We start from the raw sequence: 21,168 nt of genomic DNA, 5'->3' as shown, positions 1-21,168 counted from the left end.
GGAGGGAGGGCTTTTTAAATTTTCACCTAATAATAATATGTAGAGAGTAATATAAATTTAATATATAATAATATATATTTTATATGTGACTTTTTTTTCTTTTTGTAACAGTAGATCTGAAGATCAGATGCTAAGGGCGGAAGCTGTAGACAGTGGGGGAATACGCGTGTGAAGTGGAAGCAAATGTGGTAGATGTTTGAACTCCTGGAGCAGTTGTTGGGGGGTGTGGGCTGTGTGTCCTGCCCCCTTACCCTTAATTCAGGCTGTTGATCTCTAGCTGTCCTCCACCCAGGTTTTTTAAGCACACTTGTGTATGTGTGTTGGGGGGGAGATAAGGCAAAATGACAGCTGTTCGAGACCATGATTTTTCACTCCATTATCCTGCTCCCCACTTCCACCCCCTTGCCCCGGAGCATTTTTTAGATTCCCCTTTGGAGCCTGTTGCTTAATCAGCTAGAAGGGCTGCTGCCTCATTGTGTGAGAAACCCTTCTTAACCTGTCTCCTGCCTGTCCCAGAAGGGTGGAACCAAGTTTAGGCTTGGAACTGTGGTGTTGCAGAGCAGTAGCTGCTGTGCCTTGGTGTGGAGGTGACCCTTCTGGGGCTGTTGCCTGGCCTCTGCAGCTTGCTTGGCTGTGCTTGCCTCGGCTGGGAGTTGGATTCGAGTGGAAGTGCTCAGGGTTCACAGGCCTGGGCAAACATGGCCATGAAGGAAGGAGGTTTGAGAGCTGTCTTCCTGACAGTGGTGTGACGGGTTCCTGGGGACACAGACCTTTGATCGTTTATTGGAGTAGGAGTGTAAGCAAGTCAGATGTATGTTAATGTGGTTATACAGAACAGCAGGCAGCGGATGAAAATCATGTCTGTTTGCTGCGCCCTCACCCAGGTACGCCTGACTTCTGGTTCAGTTCCCAAGGCTCTGCCTACATTCCTTGTAGTAAGAAAGTCAGAAATAGCCACAGGGTTTTGTAGACTTTAGACACACAGGAACCCACATGCATAAGTAAATACTAGGTGAGGGGACTCCACCTCCAAGTGTTTTGTGTGTGGTTTCTGGTGACTGGAGCTCTGCTTTCAGGGTTCGAAATGTCCCCTGAATGCCTTGATAGGATTATTTCCCTGTATGTCTCCATAGCCCTTCCATTCCTCTTCCTGTAATCCCATCTCCTGGGGCAAGAGAAGTAGCTGTAGGTTTATAGTATGCCCAGAATGCTGTAGCTGGAATTATTTTTTTTTGTGCTTGTGTCTCACAAGGCCATTCCTCCCTCCTTTCCCTCAGTGATGCTTCCTTTCCAGCAGGCTCCAGCAAGGGAAAGTTCCTCTCACCTACTTGTGAAAACATGAATCATTCCTCACCTTTCCTGTCCTCAACAGGCTCTGTGCCTGCATTTTATACGCTAATAATGTGGCATTGCATAAATTAGGAGTGTGGCAAATCGCTCTAAAAGAAGACATGTTGGCTGTCTTGGAAAGAGCTGTGGTTCCTAGAATAAGTTGGTGGCCATGGAAGGGGCAAGGAACAAGGAAAAGGGGGCTGTTAACAGGGGAACTACTGGAACTGTATTTGGCCCAAAGTGTTTGCAGCAGAAATTGAGGTTGGCAGGGAGAACAAGCTCTGTGGCTGTGGTCCTTCTACCTGGTTGGTTTTCTGTGGAAGGTGAGTAGGCTAAGCCTGGGCATGTTGATGGGGTATAGCAGGTCAAATGGTTAGCTAATCACCTCGGGTAAAGGGCTGAGGAAAGAAAGGCCTGAGCTGCTAAAAAGAAACAGCTGGCACACCTAGGTAGGCAACAGAGACAGAGAGGCTCAGGTAGACCAAAGGAGACTGATCCCATCAGCAGAAGCGTGTGGAGATAAGCAAGCGGTGGTCCTAGTCAGTGCGCGCCTCACAAGGTTCAGTTCGGCTCAGAGATGTCTCCTACCTGTGCCAACCACACCTAGGGGTGATGGAATTGCCTTGCTCCTTGCAGTCTGTTTGTCTCTCCAGCTTTTGGGTCCTATACTTCACTGTCACTGAGGTGCTGGTCTTGGGCTGAGCCAGACAGTGCTCCTTTTCATAGGGTTTACGATGCCTGTCCGTTCTGGTGCCTCACGTGGTTATCACTGCCCAGGTGCCAGGTCCTGTAGGTTACAAGGAGCAGTACCATCTCTCTTCATGGCAGTGTGAAGTGCTCACCCACTGAAACCTCCTTAGGAGGAATTTCCTCCCCCCTGCCCAGTCTCTGGACAAAATGGTGGGGAGGAGGTTCAGTCCTTTTTCATTCCCATAATGAAAATGTGGAAAACATTCTCGAAAGGGTTGTGTTCCTGCAGTGTTTCTAGCTCACGCTGTCCCTGGACATCCAGGAGATAGGGAGAGGGGATAGAGGCTGTGTAGAAAGGCAAGTGTTTCAAGATTAAAAACTGTACCCAGCCTCTGTAGTCTTACATGATTCACTTCCTGTTTTTGCTCTGACGCTGTGCTTTTCTGTCCTTCTTTTCTCAGCACAACTGAACCATGGAGCTTCGAGTGGGGAACAAATACCGACTGGGCAGAAAGATTGGCAGCGGTTCGTTTGGAGACATATACCTAGGTGAGTGTGAGTCTCTATCCTTCCACTTGCAAGGGTGTTTTTCTCAGTTGTGTCACTGTTCTGGAGTTGTTTTTCTTGCCTGGTGATATCTGTGGGCATTGTGTAAGTTTGGAGGTGGTGGAGAGGAAGAGAGCTTCAAGGAACGCTGCTAGTTGTTGTGAGTCTTCTGATGGAAAAGAAAGTGGTATGAGGTCAACTTTGCATCGCAGATATTGAAGACACAGTGGTGCTTGATCAGATTGATTTAGATTGGGGCTATTCCAGGCATATTTGTCATACACCCTGCTCCAGTTTTTGCCTTCTTTTATTGAACTTGGGTGTATGTGGGTATAAACTCTGCAAAAAGTGGGTGATGGAAAGGGAGAAGATGGCTGTTCTTTCAGGGTAGAAGGAATAAAGTTTTGGGAAAATTGGTAATGGAAGAGGTGGTGCAGCACCTGTGAGAGAGGTCTGAGACCAGGAGGTGTAAAACAGGTCAAAGAGACTGGCCTGGTTAAAGTCCTGAGGCCCAGATCTGTTAGATCTGTAATGGGATTTAGAGTTAATGTCTGGAATGACCTGTGCTGGGAGCTCAATGGACAGAGCCCATGAGATGCTCAGTTTCCTTTTACCACGGCAGGTCACCTGGGGAGAAGTTCTTCCAAGCCAGCATGCTGATGTGTAGATATCTTTCCCGATGCTTTGCCTGCTCATGTTTTTATTGGCTCAAAGGCCAGTAGTGAGACTACACAGTAGCTTGATCAATCGCTCCATGAGAGCTGGTGTGACTTTACCTATCGTCTAGTTCTTAACACTACCTGTTTAGCTGTAGTCCTTCAGGCCAGCAGAATGATTACCCTCTCCCTCCTTGGTGTTTGCACCTTTTGGGTACTTACAGGTGGTTGTCACGTGCTCCTTGACTGTTAATTTGTTCAGTTGAGTTGTATTTTGCTTCCGAGTACATCCACCACTCCTCACTCTTGCTGCTCCTCAAATTTTTCCCAGTTTGTCCATCTGCTGAGCAGCTTGGAGCCTACACAGCATTTGAGGTGTGGCGTTTCCAGTGCCTGGCAGTGAAGGGCTACCCTTCAGTGATCTGTAATGTGATGCCTCTTCATAGATTGCTTTGGGTCTCCTTGGCTTCCCCCATCACCAACACTGTATCGGGTTGCAGAATTTGCCTTAGTGCACTGTCAGCTGTATTGTAGGTTCAGCAACATCTTCCCATCTCTCCCTGAGTTTCTTTCATTGAATACCTCTAGTTCAGATTACTTTTCTCCATGTTTGTAAATCTCCTGTTTTCTACCTCTGGCTTTTATCTCCTGTTCCCTCTTGCTTTATTATTCTCTCTTGATTGGTGTTGGCAACCTCTCTTGATTAAGTATCCTGTGGGAATCACCAGTAACAGGCTTTGTTGCCACCTTTATCCAGAGCGTGAACAAAGATGATAAATAATGGATCTGAGATCCCAATTCCATTGTGTACTGCCTTTGCTGCAGCCTACTCCTGTATGCCCCTCCTATGTGGCCCTCCAGCCAGTTAGTGATGACAGTGCTTTTAATTTCCGGGTGCTAGGGATTGAGGGGTGATAGCCCACACACAGCATTTTCCACCTATGGTAGGACTTGAAGTTTTCCAGGCCCTCTCTAGGACAGTATAAATTGTCAGGATCTTGCAAAACATCTGGGGTATCTGTGGAGAAAGAAGGGAGGTACTCAGTAGAGAGGCCCAATACTGTGTTCCTCTGCACCATGTAACAGGTAGATCACCTGTGCAAAGGGGGTATGGAAGACAGGCTCTGGTGAAGGGGTTGTGCCCACCTTGCCTGTAACCAAACAACATGAGTCAGAGGAAGCCCCTGTGCCCAAGTGTGGTGACCACAGTGGGATGCCTCCAGCTGCCTAATTCAACCAAGTTACTTGAATGCAGTATCAAAGCCCTTGTGATGTTCATTGAGGTGCAAGCCAGTGTGTTTTGAAGCAGTGATAGCGAGACTTCTTGGAGCCTGGGTGACTCCCCAGCCTGGAGGGATTGGGATGGTGCGTCTGGAGCATGCTTGTGCTCATGCTATCCTCTCACGGTCTGCTCTGCAGACAGAGGGACTCATTCATTAGGACTTCTCTCTTGTGCCAGATTCACCTCACAGTTCTCTCACTTGTTAATGGTGTGGAGACAGAGCAGGGGCAGACAAGCCTTGTCTGTCTCTGAAGGTGAGCATGGGCTGCATGGTTTATGCCCAGCTTCTCTTTTTCAGGACATTAGTACCTTCACCTGCTCTATAACCAGTGGGTACTGAATACTGTGCTCTTTGGGATTTGTTTTGGGGTTTCCCTGTCAGAAGAAAACTCGAATTTGTACATGGGCAGACACAAAGGATGTGTTAATCCTCAGCTGGAGTTTAAAGCACAATGCCTTGCTTCCATGCCCTCTACCTTGGGGGTAGATGTACTAGGGGAGGTTTCCTCCCAGTGTGGGTTTGGGAGGGTGGAAAATGAGGTAGGGCTGCCCATGGGCCTTGGCTAGCCCATTTGCCTCTAAAAATGTTTACTCAGAAGAGCAAAACCCAGTTTGCAGAGGAATTGCAGAGACCTTCTGGAGGAGAGGTGCTTTGTCAGAGGTGTTGGCCAAGAGGCAGGGCTGGGTTGCTGGATGTGGTAGGAATCTGGTAGGAATCGTTGGGGCTGGGATGCAGTGGAGCTGACGCTGGGATGGTGGGGCAGACAAAGCATGCTGGGACCTGTGCTGGCTGGGGACAGTTCCCGGTGGCAGGCTCCTCCCTTGCTGGGAGGGGAGTGTCTTCTCTTTGTTTCCTGGCCTGTTAACTCTCTCTTGCCCTATCTGACTTCTTCCATCTGTTCCCAGCCCTCCATTCTTACTGTGCCAAGATGGTGAGAGGGGATCGGATGGTGGGAGAGCAGGGGGATGTGCCTGTTGGCTTGCAGGATGCGCAGGTAGGGCGGTGTTTGTTGTATCAGGCATGCAGCAAGGCTTCCACTCCGAAAAGATCCTGTTGAGCCGGTGACATCCTCTGTCCCCAGGGCCTTGTTTCAAACAGCTCGTGATGAATGAATTGAATTTGTGCAGCCCCCACAGCAGAGCGAGACTGGGGGTGGATGTTAGGAATTATCCCCAATCCTACATACGTCTCTTGAGTGGCTGAAGCTAGGCAGGCTCTGCTGCGTTTGTCTGAAGTGTGGTGCTTTCCAGTGTGGAGAGGGAGCGGAGAACTGTTGCTTTTGTACTTGTATCTTTAAAAAAGATGGTGGTTAAAGCGTGGAACAAAGGATTGGAGAGACTCCTGCTCATGAATTCCCTCCTCGATTGTGGTGGTCTTAGTCTGGGTAGATCTCTAGCCAAAAAATGGTAGAGGGAGCAACCTGAAGACATATGGGGGCTTGGGGAGGGGCGAGCTTAAAGTGTTCAGCTGATGACCCCCTCAGCAAAGAATAGCTCCTCATTAGGTCTGATTGGTCCTACTTTTGCTGTTCCAGGCCACATGGTTGTTTCTTCTTTTTCTGAGACGTAACACCTGTGTTGGAGCTATGGAGAGTGTGGGGCTGAAGGCCATGTTAATAATTTGAATGGCATATTCACATTTTGCAGAATCTAAGTTTTCTTGATGCTTACCCCTCCTTTCCCTGCTTTACATGCTCACAGATAACACTCCCTACCTGCAGACAGCCTAGTAGATGGGTGCATCATCATCATCTTCCTAAACATGCAGGGTGATACAGAGTTGAGAACTCATTTATCTTTCCACTGTTCAACTTCAGGGAGTAGGGTTCATTCAGAATGCTAATGCTACTGCTGCCAAAAGTCAGCAAGACTTATCATTGCATGTGTGTCAGCAGATGGACTGGGAGAGGGAAAAATTCCCCCAGGGAACAGACAAGGGAGCTGCTGCAGAGTATTTGGAGGAAAGTCTTCACAAAGGCAGGGGAAAGAGAGAAGGGAAGGAAGAGCTCTTATCTGTTTAGTTGTCCTGGGTGTTTCCATGCCAAATGAGGGCCAGTGTTTGAATACTAATTTAAAAGGTAGATACTAGTCCAGGGCCACATTCTTTCTGTGATCTGAGCCCCTTTTCCTGTTCTTTTCCTCCTTGCACTCCCAATGCTTTTAAGAAGGGTCCTGTGGTGGCGTGAAGGGAATGCACAGACTTACTTTGCTGGCCAGCACTTTTTTTTAAGTGGAAAATATTAGCATCTTTCCGAAGGTAACCATGGGACAAATGGCTTTAGTTCTCAGGATGGCTTTTTCCCTTTCTCTTCTCCTGGCTCTTGAGTAAAAACCCTTATTAAATTCATCCTATTGCTTCTCCTTCCTCTCCCTCAGAGCAACCTAAATAATTCCTCTCCCTCCTTAGTGTTTACAGCCTTCAAATATTTGCAGACTGTTGTCATGTTCCATTCTTCCTCCCCACCCTTCTTAGTTGTATCTCTTGTCTATGTTACATATTTAGCTCTTTTAATCTTTCTTAGTAAATCAATCCCTCTAGGCCCTGATCGTTTTTGTTCCTCTCTTACAAATTCCTAGCAGCTTGTATGTCTTGACGTGGCGCTGTAGTATCTAGATGACGTGTTTTTGCTAGCAGGCAATTCTTGACTAACTTTGTGTACAACCAGAACTCTTCAACAGGAGATGGATCTCATTAGGATCGGGGGTGTGTGTGTGTGGGTGTGTGTGTGTGCGAAGGGATCCAGTTGTGTGAACACTTCCTTTTCCTCTTTGGCCCCTGGCTGTGGAGGTGGTGTGTGAAAGAGGAATGGATGGGGAGATTTACCTGCAGCTGTTGTCGTGGACTCTGAAAATATTATCACACGGTTCAGGAGGCATGAATTAACCAGGCCTACCAAAACTAGCTATGGGGTATCTGTAAAACATCACCTTTGACTTCAGATCGTGTTTGGCATGCATGTTTTGGAGTAGTTTATTTTATGAGAGTGTTTGTAAGCTGCTCATGATGTGTAAGCTGGTCTCTGATGTGTGTTTGAGTGCAACTTTTTAATACTTCCGGATACAAGGAAGAGCTTGTGTCTGTGTGTGCGTGTGTGAGGCAAGCATGGGAGAGAGAAGCGAGCCTTGAGTGTAATTCCCGTGACCTATGTACAGATCTTCATTCTTTCCGTTTTAGGATGATGTGAAACATCTGGAATCCTCTGAGCTAGTACGAGCGAAAGACCAGCCTGTTCCTCCTTTGACAGTACACTTAGGGACCAGAGTGCTGGCTTTCATGGCTGGCAGCTCAGTTCTTTTCAGAAAGAAGCATGTGGGGTGGTGGGTTTGTATCACTAGCAATACCTTAAACAAAGGCATCTGAGTAGCCTAATTCAGTACCGGAAGCAGTTTATTTCTTCATCCTTCTAATTTAGGATATAGCAGATGTTTCTGTATTGGCAAGAGATAAAGGTATTAAAGCCCTAAGGACAGGGAGAAGCTGGAGATCTTGGGAATTGTCTGTATTGAGCAGGTCAGAAAAACCAGAGGTAGCTGGGAATGTTAGCAATGTCTCCTCCTGAACTAATTGGCTCTGTTGAAACCATGTACCTCAGGTAACCAGTAATTTTTTTCTGAAAGAGGTGCTCCATTTCACTGCCTGGGGGGCTGGCTTGGGTTCAAGGGCTAGGTACATGGTCAGGGACAGCTAAAACTTCCAATCGGTGTAGGTACTGCTGATACATACAGAATGATCTCCCAAAGTCTGGTGGGTTTTTTTTGAGATAACAAGGCAGTTAACACATTGTAGGACTGTTGTTCTAGCCTGGCTGCAGGATCAGAGATGGTTTCCTGTTCATGTGCCGCCTTCTCGACTTGCCTTTGTAAATGGCAGTGCTGGAAACTCAGTATGAAGTGGCTGAATCTCATTTCTGTCATAGAGAATAAATTTCAGGGCGAAACTGAAGGTTTTGGCATCTGTATGGGCCTTGTTAAAAGTGTTTAGCTTCAGTGGAAGCTTGCACAATCTTCATTTCACCCTCATTTCTGTGCAGGAGCCAATATTGCGACTGGTGAAGAGGTGGCCATCAAACTGGAATGTGTCAAAACCAAGCATCCCCAGCTCCACATTGAAAGCAAGTTCTACAAGATGATGCAGGGAGGAGGTGAGATGGGATGAAAGGATGGGGCTGGGGGAGTGGTTGAAGAAAGAAATTCTGTAGGGCCTTAGGAAGGAAACGATTTGGTGTTACATATGATTGTCTCAGCAGGGGATGCAGCAGTTTTCCTCTGTTCCATGGGCTTAATCTTTCTCTTTCTCCAGTGGGCATCCCCTCCATTAAGTGGTGCGGAGCAGAGGGGGACTATAATGTGATGGTGATGGAGCTCTTGGGGCCTAGCCTAGAAGATCTCTTCAACTTCTGTTCCCGCAAATTTAGTCTCAAGACGGTTCTGCTCCTGGCAGACCAGATGGTGAGTTTCCTCTGAAGCATTTGTGCCTACTCTCCTTTTCCATTCCTTCCCTCCCCCCCTCCCATCCCCTCTGCTCAAGAACTGTTATATCCAAGGCTCTTCTCATTTAGCAGCAAGTAGCTGCCAGGTTTCTATTTCTTGATGAAGCTGGGGGTTGGAACCTAGGCACTGCTGGTTTTTCTTGATCTGCATCCCTCCTTCCTTCCCCTGCTGCTCACCCTGTATTAGCACTGCATGCATAGGTGCTTTTGCCTGTGTGATGAACAACTGGCATCGCTACCTATCTTGGCTCAACTGCCTGCGCCCAGGGTTTTTTAGTTGTTCTGAACCCTCTCCTTTCCCAGCCTGGCTAAGTTTGAAAGTTGACTGGTGTCAGTAGCAAAGCTCAGAGTTTTAGTCTGTATGAACTTGTTTCTCATCCTTCCTTGTGATGCTAATGGTGACCTTCCCAGATTGAGACCTGGGCTGGTGTGCAGGGTTGAATCCCTCTCCATTCTCATTTCCAGATCCTTATGCTTCCAGAGGGTGTCTTTTTCCTTGGCTGTCATCTCTGATATCTGCAAAGTGTCCCTTTCCCTGCTTTGACACGCCAGTGTCTTGGACAGGGTACTTTTTTTAACAGATGTAGTTATGATAAGTTACCTTCTCACTTGTCTCACTACTTATTTATTTATTCCCCTGCTCCAGATCAGCCGTATTGAGTACATTCATTCCAAGAACTTCATCCACCGGGATGTGAAGCCAGACAACTTTCTTATGGGCCTCGGCAAAAAAGGCAACCTAGTATACATCATTGATTTTGGTTTGGCTAAGAAGTACCGAGATGCCCGGACCCACCAGCACATCCCTTACCGGGAAAACAAGAATCTGACTGGCACAGCCCGTTATGCCTCTATCAACACCCATCTGGGAATCGGTGAGCCTGCTGTTACCCCTTGGTGGGGTTTTCCAGGGGAGGTAGTGTGTCCCCAGAAGGAGGAGGGGGTTGGGTTCTGTGCCTGGCTCTGCTGCTGACCTGTGTTGAGATGGTGGGTAAACCACTTAACTCTGATGCCTGTGTTACCTCACCTGCCTTTTGTGGCACTCTGAGCTCCTGATATGTGTTTGTGCACTGCTTAGTACAGTGGGGCCCTATTTCAGCAGCAAGGCTGTGACCTCCCTGTCTTATCTGCTACTTAGTCTACCTTGCATAATTTTTGCAGGCTGATTAGATATGTCAAGGAGACATTCGAAGGCACTGAGCCTTTAGGGGTAGGTGCAATTGAAACCTCTCTGACTTGAGTGCCTTCATCAGTGATTATTCTGTAGCTGTCAGAGCTGGAGGATACAGGCTCACTGCAGTATGGTGGTACTCCTGTTAGCACTGAGGACCGGGATGGCCATGTGCTGGAAATGTACAAGAAGCTGAAATGAGGGGAGGCTTCCTACTGCCTGGACATACAGGTTTTGTGGTTGAGGATTCGCTCTCATGGGCCTTCAGAATATGTGCATTTCTGTGAACCACACTGTCGTGTTCACCACCGAGAGAAACTGAGGCAGCTTTAGGGAGATAGGGCTCTGCTTTTAGTGACGAGGACACTTTTTAGTGTCTAAAACTAGGCTGGGAAAGAGTGCTGAGAGATCAGCCAGGTCTTACACAGGTGATGGCCATCATCCTAGGTTTTGTAAAAACTTTGTGCAGGTTAGTACCCACCACACTTAAATCTTGTGAGGTCACCCGAACTCTTGTCCTGGGAATCAGCCCCTGATGCACAACACCTGGTTGCTCTGAGGAACAGAGGTGGAAACCTCTTGGAAGTTTTCTCTCTGTTCCCTGACCAGATACTTCTCTCCAGTGTGTGACCTGTTTCTCTGCTTGGGATAAACTTTTTCCACACTGTGAGAGTTTCTTAGTTACAGTAGGGCCCATTCTGAGCAGGCTGACTAGATTCTGCTACTGGTTGGCAAAGCTGAAGAGCAGAAACTGAAGTTGCCTTGCCTGTGGACTCAGGAAAGTAGCTCCTGTGCTTGCAGCTCAGTTTGTATCTCTGGGAGACCTTATTCTGAAATGTTTATGCTGGGAATTGGAAAATTGGAGCAAGGAACTCAAACCTTTTGAATTTAACAGCTTCCACAGGATTTTATGTCTTCATTCTTCCTAAGGAAAGCTTCCCATTCTCCCCTCTTGCAGACGGTTTTTCAGAAATCTGGAGTCAAGACTTGACCTGCAGAAAATAAAGCAGTTTCTCACTGTCTTTGTTGCTTAATAGTGTGTAAGGGTAGACTGAAAATGCTTTATTTATATCAAAATAGGGAGTGTTGTGTGTTGAGAGTGGGCTGTGATCTCCTGACCTCTTCCACGTAGTAAAAATAGTTCTCATAGAGTTTTCCGAGTTGGTCTTCTGTATTTTGGCTTGACCTGCTTATATATAACTGACTCTCCATTGAATTCTCAGTCAAGATTTCCAAGCCATGGTAACTGTCACAAGGAGACATGCAAAAAATAATTCTCACTACTATGTCTGTCGATTCTTTTGTGTATGCTTGCTCTGTCTGAACTGATCATGAGAGGCTAAATGTCTGGTTATGGGGTTGGTTGATTTTTTTTTTGAAGGACTTTGTTATTCATCCCACCCTAACTTAGCCCTTTACTACTGGTGTTTGGTTTGTGTTTCAGGATGAACAAACAATGTCTGAACACTAATCCAAGGGCAAATTGCATATGCCATCGGTCTGAGCACAGCCATTGCTTTCTTCATGCCCTTTGCTTTGGGAAAGTCTGGGTGCGAGTTACTGTGTGCAACAGGTCTTGGGTGTATTATCTCCACGTTGTAGATAGTTCCCCTGAATGGCATAAAGGTTACATGACTTGCCCAGAGGAAAGGGGATGGGGGTGTCAGACCTACAGCTGAAGTTCCTGTTTCTCAAGACCTTGCCACAGGGTGTATGACAGACACGTTTGTGAGTTAGCAGCATTGCTATGGGAACTGTCACTCTGAATTTTTTTCACTTTTCAGAGACTAAATTCTCTGTCTTAATGTTACATTAATGCAGTTTAGGGAGAGGGAAGGAACCAGGTGCTGGAGTATTTGTGTGACGGGAATAGCAAATGAATAAACGCCTTTATTTGAATGTGCAAGCTAAGGGTTGGGCATTCCAGTGTCTGGAGGAAACACATTCTTTTCTCAGTGACCGGGTGAAAAAGCAGGAGGCGAGATTGGGGAGGATTTCCACAGCTGGAGACTTGCTGTTGGGGGAGTCATTGGACTGTGCAGGCTTTGGTTCACGCATTCCAGTCAATTTTCACATGCTCTGGAGAGGAGAGTCCCTTGCACCCTCTGGGGCTTTTAAAGTCTGAAATAGATGCCCAGGGGTGCCCAGGAGACAGTCTTGGAAGAAGCCTGGTGGGCTCTGTCTGGATCACAGGAGTCGGGGGCAGTTCTTCTCCAAATGCATGTCCTGTCTGGCATCAGTGTAGGCTGTGCAGAGCATAAAGTTCTTAGGTTCATCCTGCCCTCTATCACCCATTGCAGGTTGTTGTGTGTTTTTAAAGACTGTTGCCATGCAGTGGGGAGAGGAAGGGGAAGTGTAGTCCCAGCATGTGCAAAATCAGATCTGAGTATGTAGTTGGGAAAACATTGGTTGGTTAAGACTGCTTGCAGCTGAGTGGGACCCAGTCAAGACAGCTGATTTCTGGGGAGTCCTGCATAGGAAAGCATCACTTTGGATAGGGTTGGGGGGAAGCACTGTCCTTGGGGACCAGGAGGCACTTTACACTGCAAAGAAACAAGTTTTGTCACAAAACTTACATCCAAGGCAACCAGTCCTCGGTCTTCTGTCTTTGTCCAAGTGTGTCTTCCCCAGGTGGCTCACCATCCTGCTACTCACCCCTGACTCAGCTTCTTCTGAGGACCCTGCTTTGAGAAGGGCGTGAGGGTGTGGGCTGGCTGGGAGCCTCCCTGAGAACGGGAGGGAACTGGCACCAGATCACTTGCAGAGTGGGTTAGGTTTGAGAGGTCATGCTGGGTTGCGTGGGAAGGCAACCTTGTATTTTATGTTGAAAGGGGTTTTGTGAGAGAGGGAGGAAAGGATGAGTGTCTTGTAAAAGTAGCAGTCCCTCATCTATTGTAGGAATTGAGAAGCTGAAATAAAATGGAGAGAGGAAGCGTGATGTGGTGTCACAGGTCATGACTGTAATCCTGCTTTTGGACTGGCTTGCTCTAGGCACGCATTCATGTCACTTGTGTTTCTCTTCTCAAACTGTAAAGTGAGATCTTTTGCCTGCGTCCCAGGCATGCTGTGAGAATTAGTCAATGATTGTCAGGCTTCTAAAAGAGGAAAGGAGTGATGTTGTATAATATTTCTTTGGTGTGTAGAGGTGAACTTTTTTTCTCATTACACACTCCACTTTTTCTGTCTAATGTTATTTAGTATCCTATGGCTGTTGGTATATGAGGCCAGGAAATAAAAAATAAAAAATTGGGGATATGTAATAGTAGCTGAAGATGAAACAAAGAAATGGGATGTAGGAACTTTTGTTCTTCATTATCCAAGGTTTAATTCAGGATCTTGTAATGAGGTTTACAGGTGAAAGATGGCTACAATGTTTTGAGGTAGCTTGACAACTGGGACCCATCATGTTGGTACTTCAGGTTCCTCATGGGTTTGAATCTCACTGAAATTAAGTTTAAGTGGGCTACAGTGGCCACATGTACCTGAGAAATAAATGATACTTCAGGGATGCGACACAATCAGACATTTATAATTCAGCATTTTAATAATTGGGTGTCCTGCTTACAGTTATTTTTCCTTGATCATATTGCTGTGTTAAGGCATGGTTAAGGTGTGTTTACATGCATGTAATGGATGCTAGCGAGCTGCCCAGTTGGGTTTTGTAACCCCTTTCCTTGCCTCCAGTAAGGACATGTAGTATCTCCCACTGACTTCAGTCTCCCTAGCCTCAGGTCTCAAATCATGGCCTCCCCCAAAATCTAGGACTGTGTCTAGACATACGGTTGTGGAACATCTCCTGTTATTCTGGATGTGGTCAGTGGCTGTGCTCAAAGCTGCTGTGCTCCATGAAAATGGAGGTACATGTGGTCCAGCCTGCCTTTGCAGTGTGGAGTTCAGGCAAGATTTTGGAGGCAAGATCCTTGTTTATTTCTAAAAGGCTGATTTGTCTGTTCAGTAGATTTCTCTGGTTCCTGCCTGCCTTTCCCAACTCCTCTGAGGGGCACCTCTGTGCTCCAGACAGGAAATCCACAGTTACAGGCTTTAAAGCTACATCATGGATAAGTTGAGGGCTGGCAAGTTGCAGGATTGAGGTTACCTTCTCACCTGTGCTTTCAGGCCCTGGATGTGTGTTCTCACTCCCATTTCCACAGTCTTCCTGTCTCAGGATGTAGGTCATTATCAAACAGTGTTTAGTTTTACTTATTTGGTATGCACAGTATATAATTGCAGCCTTCTGAGAGTAGTGTATCCCAGCCCTAGGCTAAATGCAGAACTGTGGGTTTCTTTTCTCCCTTCATAAACCTAAGCATCTCCTAGCCACTCATGTAGTTATCTTTGGCAGCAGCCTGATAAGATTAGGGAGTATTAGCCCCTTTAAAGTGGGAACTTGAGGCAGTGAGTTATTTCTGCATGCTCTAAGAAAGATGCTTTGGGGAGCTGCATGTCTGCTTTCTCCTCTACTTCTGTCTTGGAACATGGCATTTTCGTGGCATCTCATGTGCTTTGAACCAAAGGCTCTCTTAGTTATGGAGTGATGACACCCTCTTTTTCTTCTGCAACCACAGTGGGTTTTTTTTCCCCTATTCTTAATTTGCCAAGCCTTCTAATCCTCAAAAACACTAGGTGACTGAGAGGCATGCAGGAGAAGAAAGGCCCATGGTGACTCACAGCTTGCGTTGGTACATCTGGACATCTCTATCTGTGGCCTGCTACAGCTACTCCTTCATCAGAGTTCAGTTCAGCTAGTAGAGTAAGAGGTAGCTGTAATAATCTACTAGCCTTTGGATGGGACAGGTAGTAGCATGTAACTGATACTGAAAATTAACCCATGGACCAGTACATAATCTGCAGCGTCTTACAGAACATGGCACTGAATCTGGTAAAATGTGCTGTAGTAGTAAATTAATCTAAAAGGTGAATCTCTAGTCTTCCCTCTACCCGTGCTCTCCCTCAAGCCACATTTTACCACTCTGTTACTGATGCAAGTTGTTCTTCTCTTCAAGATGTATTTTCTTCAGTGTTTATTTTATTTTATTTGGGAGGGGGAACAAGGGCAAAATCTTCTTGGCAAAATCTATAAATGAATTTGTAAGCATGTTGGAGGAGTTTCAGAAGTTAACCAGTCAGCACTTTCAGTTGCTGAGATTCTGGATCAACTCCATCATGAGCTAACTTATGACTTAAAATGGCTTGGCCATTCCAGTGAGTAAGTTCAATGTAAAATGTTTTTGTTGGGGAAAACAGCGTTGTTTTTTTCATAAATAAGCATCTAAAAGCCAGCCTTTACAGTGGCACGTTAAGGGCAACCCTTGCTCTGAGTAGAGTTGGTAGTGATGCCAGTTACACAGTCATTCCCCATTTGGAGGGGAACCTTTTATTCAAACTATACCTCTGTATTCATGCCTATTTCCTCCACAGCTTGAAAATGCCACCAATCCAGAAAGATCTTTGCATGGTATTACATGTTAGGCTTCTCTGAACTATCAACAAAGTCATTTATCACAAGAAGGAGTTGCTAGTTCCTTGTTTTTGCCCTGTGTAGAGAGTATCAGCAGGTTAATTAGAAGATATGTTCAGAAGGGTTGTGTTGGACTTACCTCTGTTAGCTTTGTCTTTCCCTGACTACCTCTGCCATGACTAATCCTCAGGGTGAATTATCATTCTGGGTGGAGAAGTGTAGGTGCCCTTCCTCTGGGACTGGGAAGAGCAAAGTAGGCAGTGTCACTGCAGCACTTCTTGAGCTGTTGAATTCTTGTGTGAATTAAGGCTTGTCCAAGTGAGGAGGTAGTCATTCATTTATGAAGTGGGTTGGGTTCTATGGGGAGAGAAGCACTTCAGCTCTTGCAGTATGAACATCCCTGCAGGAATTTGTACTGGAATGTCTTCTACAACTTTGTCCATCCATAGAAATCTACCAAAGAAGAGGGAGGGCTTGTTTCTTCTCTTCCGTGTTCATCTCCAGAGCTGTGTGATTGCCAAAGCAGTTTTGGTTGCTGCTCACTCCTTATCCCTTTGTTACTTCTTCCCACAGAACAAAGTCGTCGTGATGACCTGGAGAGCCTGGGCTACGTGCTCATGTATTTCAACCTGGGCTCACTGCCCTGGCAGGGCCTCAAGGCTGCCACCAAGCGCCAAAAGTATGAGAGGATCAGCGAGAAAAAGATGTCAACGCCCATTGAAGTGCTCTGCAAAGGGTACCCTTGTAAGTGCTCTCATCTTGATGGCTCTCTTGTCTGGTGCATGGCTTGCTCTCCTGCTGAAACGCCATGGAGACTTGAGTCCTGAAGGGCAATGCCCAGTACCTCCAGACCAGGATGTGCTGCTGACACCAGTGATGAGAATGATTAAGAGGCTGGTGGTGATACAGTTCTGGTTCAGAAGTGGGAAATGCAGATGTTTTTATGGAGAGTCAAGCCTTGTGTTAGTAAGAAAATGGCGGTGCTGAAAGGGACCTTTAGGACCTCAGAAAGAGCCTGGAAGAGGGATCAGCAGTGAGGTGAGGGATTGTGCTGATGATCCTGAGTTGTTCTGGGTAATAAGGATGAAGGCTAACTGTGATGGATCCCAGAAATAACCAGACAATGAAGTGGCAAATGCACTTCTTTGTAAGTAAATGTGAAGTAATGTATGTGAGGGGAGAGTAGAAGGCTTGATCCTCATGTCAGATACAGAGTAGTAGGCTCTGAGCTGACCAGTGCCCCACTCATCAGTGAGCTGTTGCAGCTACAATAGATGGTTCTGTGAAAGTATCGACTTTGTGCTTAGTGGCTATTGAGGAAAGCAGGTCAGATGTTAAGAATTACTAGGAAAGAAAAGAAGCCCCAACAGTGTGCATAAACCCATGGCCCACTCGCACCTTGTGTGCACTATGCAGCTCTGGTCCATCCTGCTATTTCAGAAAGGGTGCGACGAACTGGAAAAAGGTCCAGGAAAGGCCAAAAGGGTGAGGTGATGTCTATACAATTGGTGAGTTTGCTGGAATCTGGAAAAGAGGTGGTTAGAGAGATCATAAAAGTCTACATTCTTGCTATGCCTCCAGAAGTTTGGATTTGAGCTAATTATTTGGTGGCCCCAGTTCTTGTATTGGAAGATAAACAAAGCTGGTTCCAGCTAACTTCAAAACAAAACAGTGTGGTTCTTTGCACAGCCGGTAGTAGAGCTGTGGAACTCATTCCCAGAAGATATTGTGGATAGTTAAAGCTTAAAGGAGTTCAAGAAGAGATTGGGCAGCTCTGTGCAAGAGAGCTCTACTGAGGGTTTACTAAATAATTAGAAACCACATCCAGATCAGGAAGTTTCCCGAGTTGAAGGAGGTGGAAGCTGAGCTGATGTCAATGGTAGTGTCAGACATGCTTGCCCCAGACTTTTTCCTCTGTAGCTGTCTACTTCTGGCCACTGCTTAAGACAGGCTGCTGAGCTAGGAGGACCTCTGGTCTGAGCTGAGCCTTCCAAAACTCACATCCACCAGTTCTTTACACCTGCATTCTTAGTCTCCTTCAGAAGGCTCTGTGACTTGATACCTCTTGCTTGGAGAAGCAGCCAGAAGAGAGATGCCTGAGCATTTCCGAGACAGGACCTTCTCGGTGGCCAAAGCACTGCAATCAGCAGGCTCCGTTTTGGTTACACAGCTCTTGTGTTTGTGCCGTCCTGGTCCAGCATGCTGCTGCTGAAAGGCTGCAGTGGGACCAGGGGGGTTGGATGTTGTACAATTGCCAACTGTTCTCTGCTCCCTCCAGCTGAGTTCTCGACATACCTCAACTTCTGCCGCTCACTGAGATTTGATGATAAACCTGACTACTCGTACCTGCGGCAACTCTTCCGCAACCTCTTCCACCGCCAAGGCTTCTCCTACGACTATGTCTTTGACTGGAACATGCTTAAATTTGTGAGTCTGTGTGGCAGAAGGGCTGGAGGGACAGGGGTTGATTTGTATCATGGAGATGGAAAAATCATGGAAAAGAAGCAGAATTTTTTGGTGGTGCTAACTGGGGAAGGTATAGCTATGGTTGGCTATATTAGTGAGTGTGTCTGACATAGCATGTGTCAGTAGATCTTATAGGTAGGTAGAGATAATTTTTCAGGAGAGACCTATATTGGAGGCAGGACACAGATGTGGACTGCAGTAATAGCTGTAGTACCATACCCTTTCTTTCCTGTTTCTTCATGGAAGAGAATGAGGCCCTCTCTGGGTGGAGTGGAAGATGGTGGTTGGAGAACATGTTATGGGGATGGAGTTGTGCTTTCTTGGCATGATATACCATTGTGTGTTTTCTGTCTGGGGATGCTGTCTCTCCTGCCTGACAGCCGTGCACGACTTGGGGATTTTTCTCCTCAGGGAGCAGCCCGGAACCCTGAGGATATGGATCGGGAGCGGCGAGAGCACGAACGAGAAGAGAGGATGGGGCAGCTCCGGGGGTCAGCCACACGAGCGCTGCCCCCTGGCCCGCCTGCTGGAGCCACTGCCAACCGTCTTCGCAATGTCACTGAGCCCATGGCCTCCACCCCCGCCTCCCGAATCCAGCAGTCTGGTGAGTTGGGTGGGAGAGCTGGGGGAGTGTGCCATCCCTGTTGTTGGATGGAAGCCAGAAACTCTTGACTGATACTCTTGTTCCATGTTTCTCTGCCCCAACAGGAAACACGTCCCCCAGAGCAATCTCAAGAGTGGACAGGGAGCGAAAGGTCAGCATGAGGTTACACCGAGGGGCTCCTGCCAATGTCTCCTCATCTGACCTCACAGGACGGCAAGAAGTGTCACGGATTTCAGCATCACAGGTGAGTCCCAGCTGCAGTGTTTGTGGCCTTGGCCTGGATGTCCCAGATGGGCCCTGCACAGTGGATACTAACTTACCTGCTGGAGCTGACATGAGTCTGAAGCTTCTGGTGTGGTGAGGGAAGTGGTACCAGGTTACACCTTTGCTCTTCAGTTCCGTATTTTCTGGAGGTCATGCTCAGTACTGTCGTCTTAGCTCTGCTTTGTTGGAGTAAACCTTCATCTGGTTGTCTTCCAGACTGCAGTGGTTTGGAGAAGTGGAACTGTAAACTCTTGGGAGGAACGATATCCTGAGAGAAATGTGCAGCCTCTCTTGTGTCCTTCGTGCCTTTTTCTTTCTCTCCATCTCTTACTTACTCTCTCATTCCTTTTCTGTTGTAGACAAGTGTGCCATTTGATCACCTTGGGAAGTGAGGAGCAATTGCCACTGGACCAGTGTTTGCTTAGGTGAGCATGTCCTCGTGCCTGGGATCCCCCAAGGAAGGAATTGCTGCCATTAGGAATTAGATTAAGGCTTTAATGTTGCTGGGGGGGGATTGGTACATTTCCTTTCCCTTTCCCTTACTCTGGCTTTAGAGGGAAGAGTGAAGTTGGCCACCAGAACTTTGAGGGGATGGACTATCTTGGGTATGAAGGTAGCTTCCACTTCTCCAGGAGAGTAGGGAGGGTGGAGAAGGTGCTGGGCTGGGGAGCTGTTTCTGTGGTTCCTAATGAATGCTTTTCTGGCAGCATGATAGTGTTGGGGAGGAGGGTGCTGAGCATGTAATTGAGTGTGAGAATGCACAGTTAGCAAGTGCCTCTTGTGGAGGTAACGACTGTATCTGGACAGGGTAACTGAGGGGTGGCAGGAGTGTAGGAGAAAGGGCTGCTTTGTCTTGTTATGCTCCAGTTGGCTTTGGAAGAGCTGGGAATAGCCTTTTCTCCTCTAACACCTCTTCCCTTTTTCTCTCTTTAATAATTCTCTTTCTAGTGTCTTCACTGTATTTTTCTTTCAAAAAAACAAAAAACCCCAAAAAACAAACAAAAAAACCCAAAAAAGATGAAAAACAAACAAAAAAAAAACCTGACAGAATTTCTTTTTGCCAACAACGAGGAGTTGAGCCCCTGCACTGGTGTGAGCCGTTTCCGAAGGGGCCACCTTCATCCCCCAGCGCGAGCGCCTCCGAGAAGCTGACGACGTGGGAGCCATGCGGGAAGACCTCCGCTGCCTCCCCAGCCCCACCCTGGCCCTACCACTGCCCCCACTGGGCTACCCCCAGTTCCCTCTCCTGACTCTGCTCCTGGTTTATCTTTTTTTTTTTTTTTTTTTTTTTTTTTTTTCTTCTTCTTTGATATCTTCTCCTGCTTTGTTTTTTTTTTTAACTATTATTTTCAAATCATACAGTTTCTAGCCATATAAATTTTAATTTTGCTCTCTTTTTCTTCTGAGGGCAGGAGATGGGGTGTGGGGTGTGTGGGGTTTTTTTGTTTTTTTCAGGAGCCTTGTGGGCCAGGAGGGAATCAGATTCCAGCCACAGTTGATGGTAGAAGTCTGATTTTTATTATTATAACAGAATTTATTTTCTCAAGCATTAAATAAATTTGAAGCTGTGAGGGGAATTGTGGCGACAGCCTAATAATTGACTTGGACTTCCTTTCCTTGGGTGGCTTCTCTGTGTTGCTTTTTTTTCGGCTGTTGGGTGAAGTGCCAGACTTCCCTGATCTGAGTGGTCCTCACGCACCAAGGGATCTTTATGGAGAGGCACCTGGTCCCGTGGAGGATGGGAAGGCTGAAACTGAAATACAGGGAGAAATACACTTCCCATCCATGCAGCAGGGTCTCTTTTTTTATCTGGCTGTGCGTGTTTTTCTATTTCTTTTTTTTTTTTTTTAATTAAAACTTGTTTTAATTTCTGCGGAGAGAGTGTGGGACTTGAGGAGAAGAGAGGGGTGCACAGAAACTGGAGTTTGGTGTTCTTTCAGAGCAATGGCTCTTGTTCTCTCCTTCCTTCATGCAACCCCAAGTAAGATCCACCATACATGCACAATCCCTTCCTGCCCTCTCCCACCCATGTCCCCCCCCCTTCCCCCCACTTTAGTTGTTTTTAAATACAATTTAGGAATACTCAAGCTGCTTTGTGGCACTTGGGGCTTTGAAACACAGTGATCACCACTGCGACCTATGGCCTGTAGCAGACACACTGTCACTGTAGTGTGGAGCCGATGGGTTGTTGGCAGGGCGGGGAGGGTGG

The 21,168-nt window shown here is 46.9% G+C and overlaps 1 protein-coding gene across 2 annotated transcripts; it reads left to right on the top strand.

Moving 5' to 3' along the window:
• The first annotated feature begins 99 nt into the window (after positions 1-99).
• LOC113490990 (casein kinase I) lies at positions 100-20,112 on the top strand. 2 transcript variants are annotated; one of them, XM_026867618.1, is made up of 11 exons: positions 100-1,655; positions 2,484-2,571; positions 8,538-8,648; positions 8,807-8,955; positions 9,643-9,871; positions 16,199-16,369; positions 17,904-18,052; positions 18,503-18,695; positions 18,800-18,939; positions 19,319-19,384; positions 19,908-20,112. In XM_026867618.1, the coding sequence occupies exons 2-10, from the start codon at positions 2,496-2,498 to the stop codon at positions 19,349-19,351; spliced, it is 1,251 nt and encodes a 416-aa protein (XP_026723419.1). In that variant the 5' UTR covers positions 100-1,655; positions 2,484-2,495; the 3' UTR covers positions 19,352-19,384; positions 19,908-20,112. The 2 variants fall into 2 exon arrangements, with proteins under 2 accessions (XP_026723419.1, XP_026723412.1); XM_026867611.1 differs by having other exon boundaries at positions 100-2,379.
• Positions 20,113-21,168: the final 1,056 nt, after the last annotated feature.

Source organism: Athene cunicularia (assembly GCF_003259725.1).
Source record: "Athene cunicularia isolate RWA chromosome 1 unlocalized genomic scaffold, athCun1 chr1_part2, whole genome shotgun sequence".
In the NCBI taxonomy this organism is placed as follows: Eukaryota; Metazoa; Chordata; class Aves; order Strigiformes; family Strigidae; genus Athene; species Athene cunicularia.
This window is presented reverse-complemented; position numbering and strand designations above follow the sequence as displayed.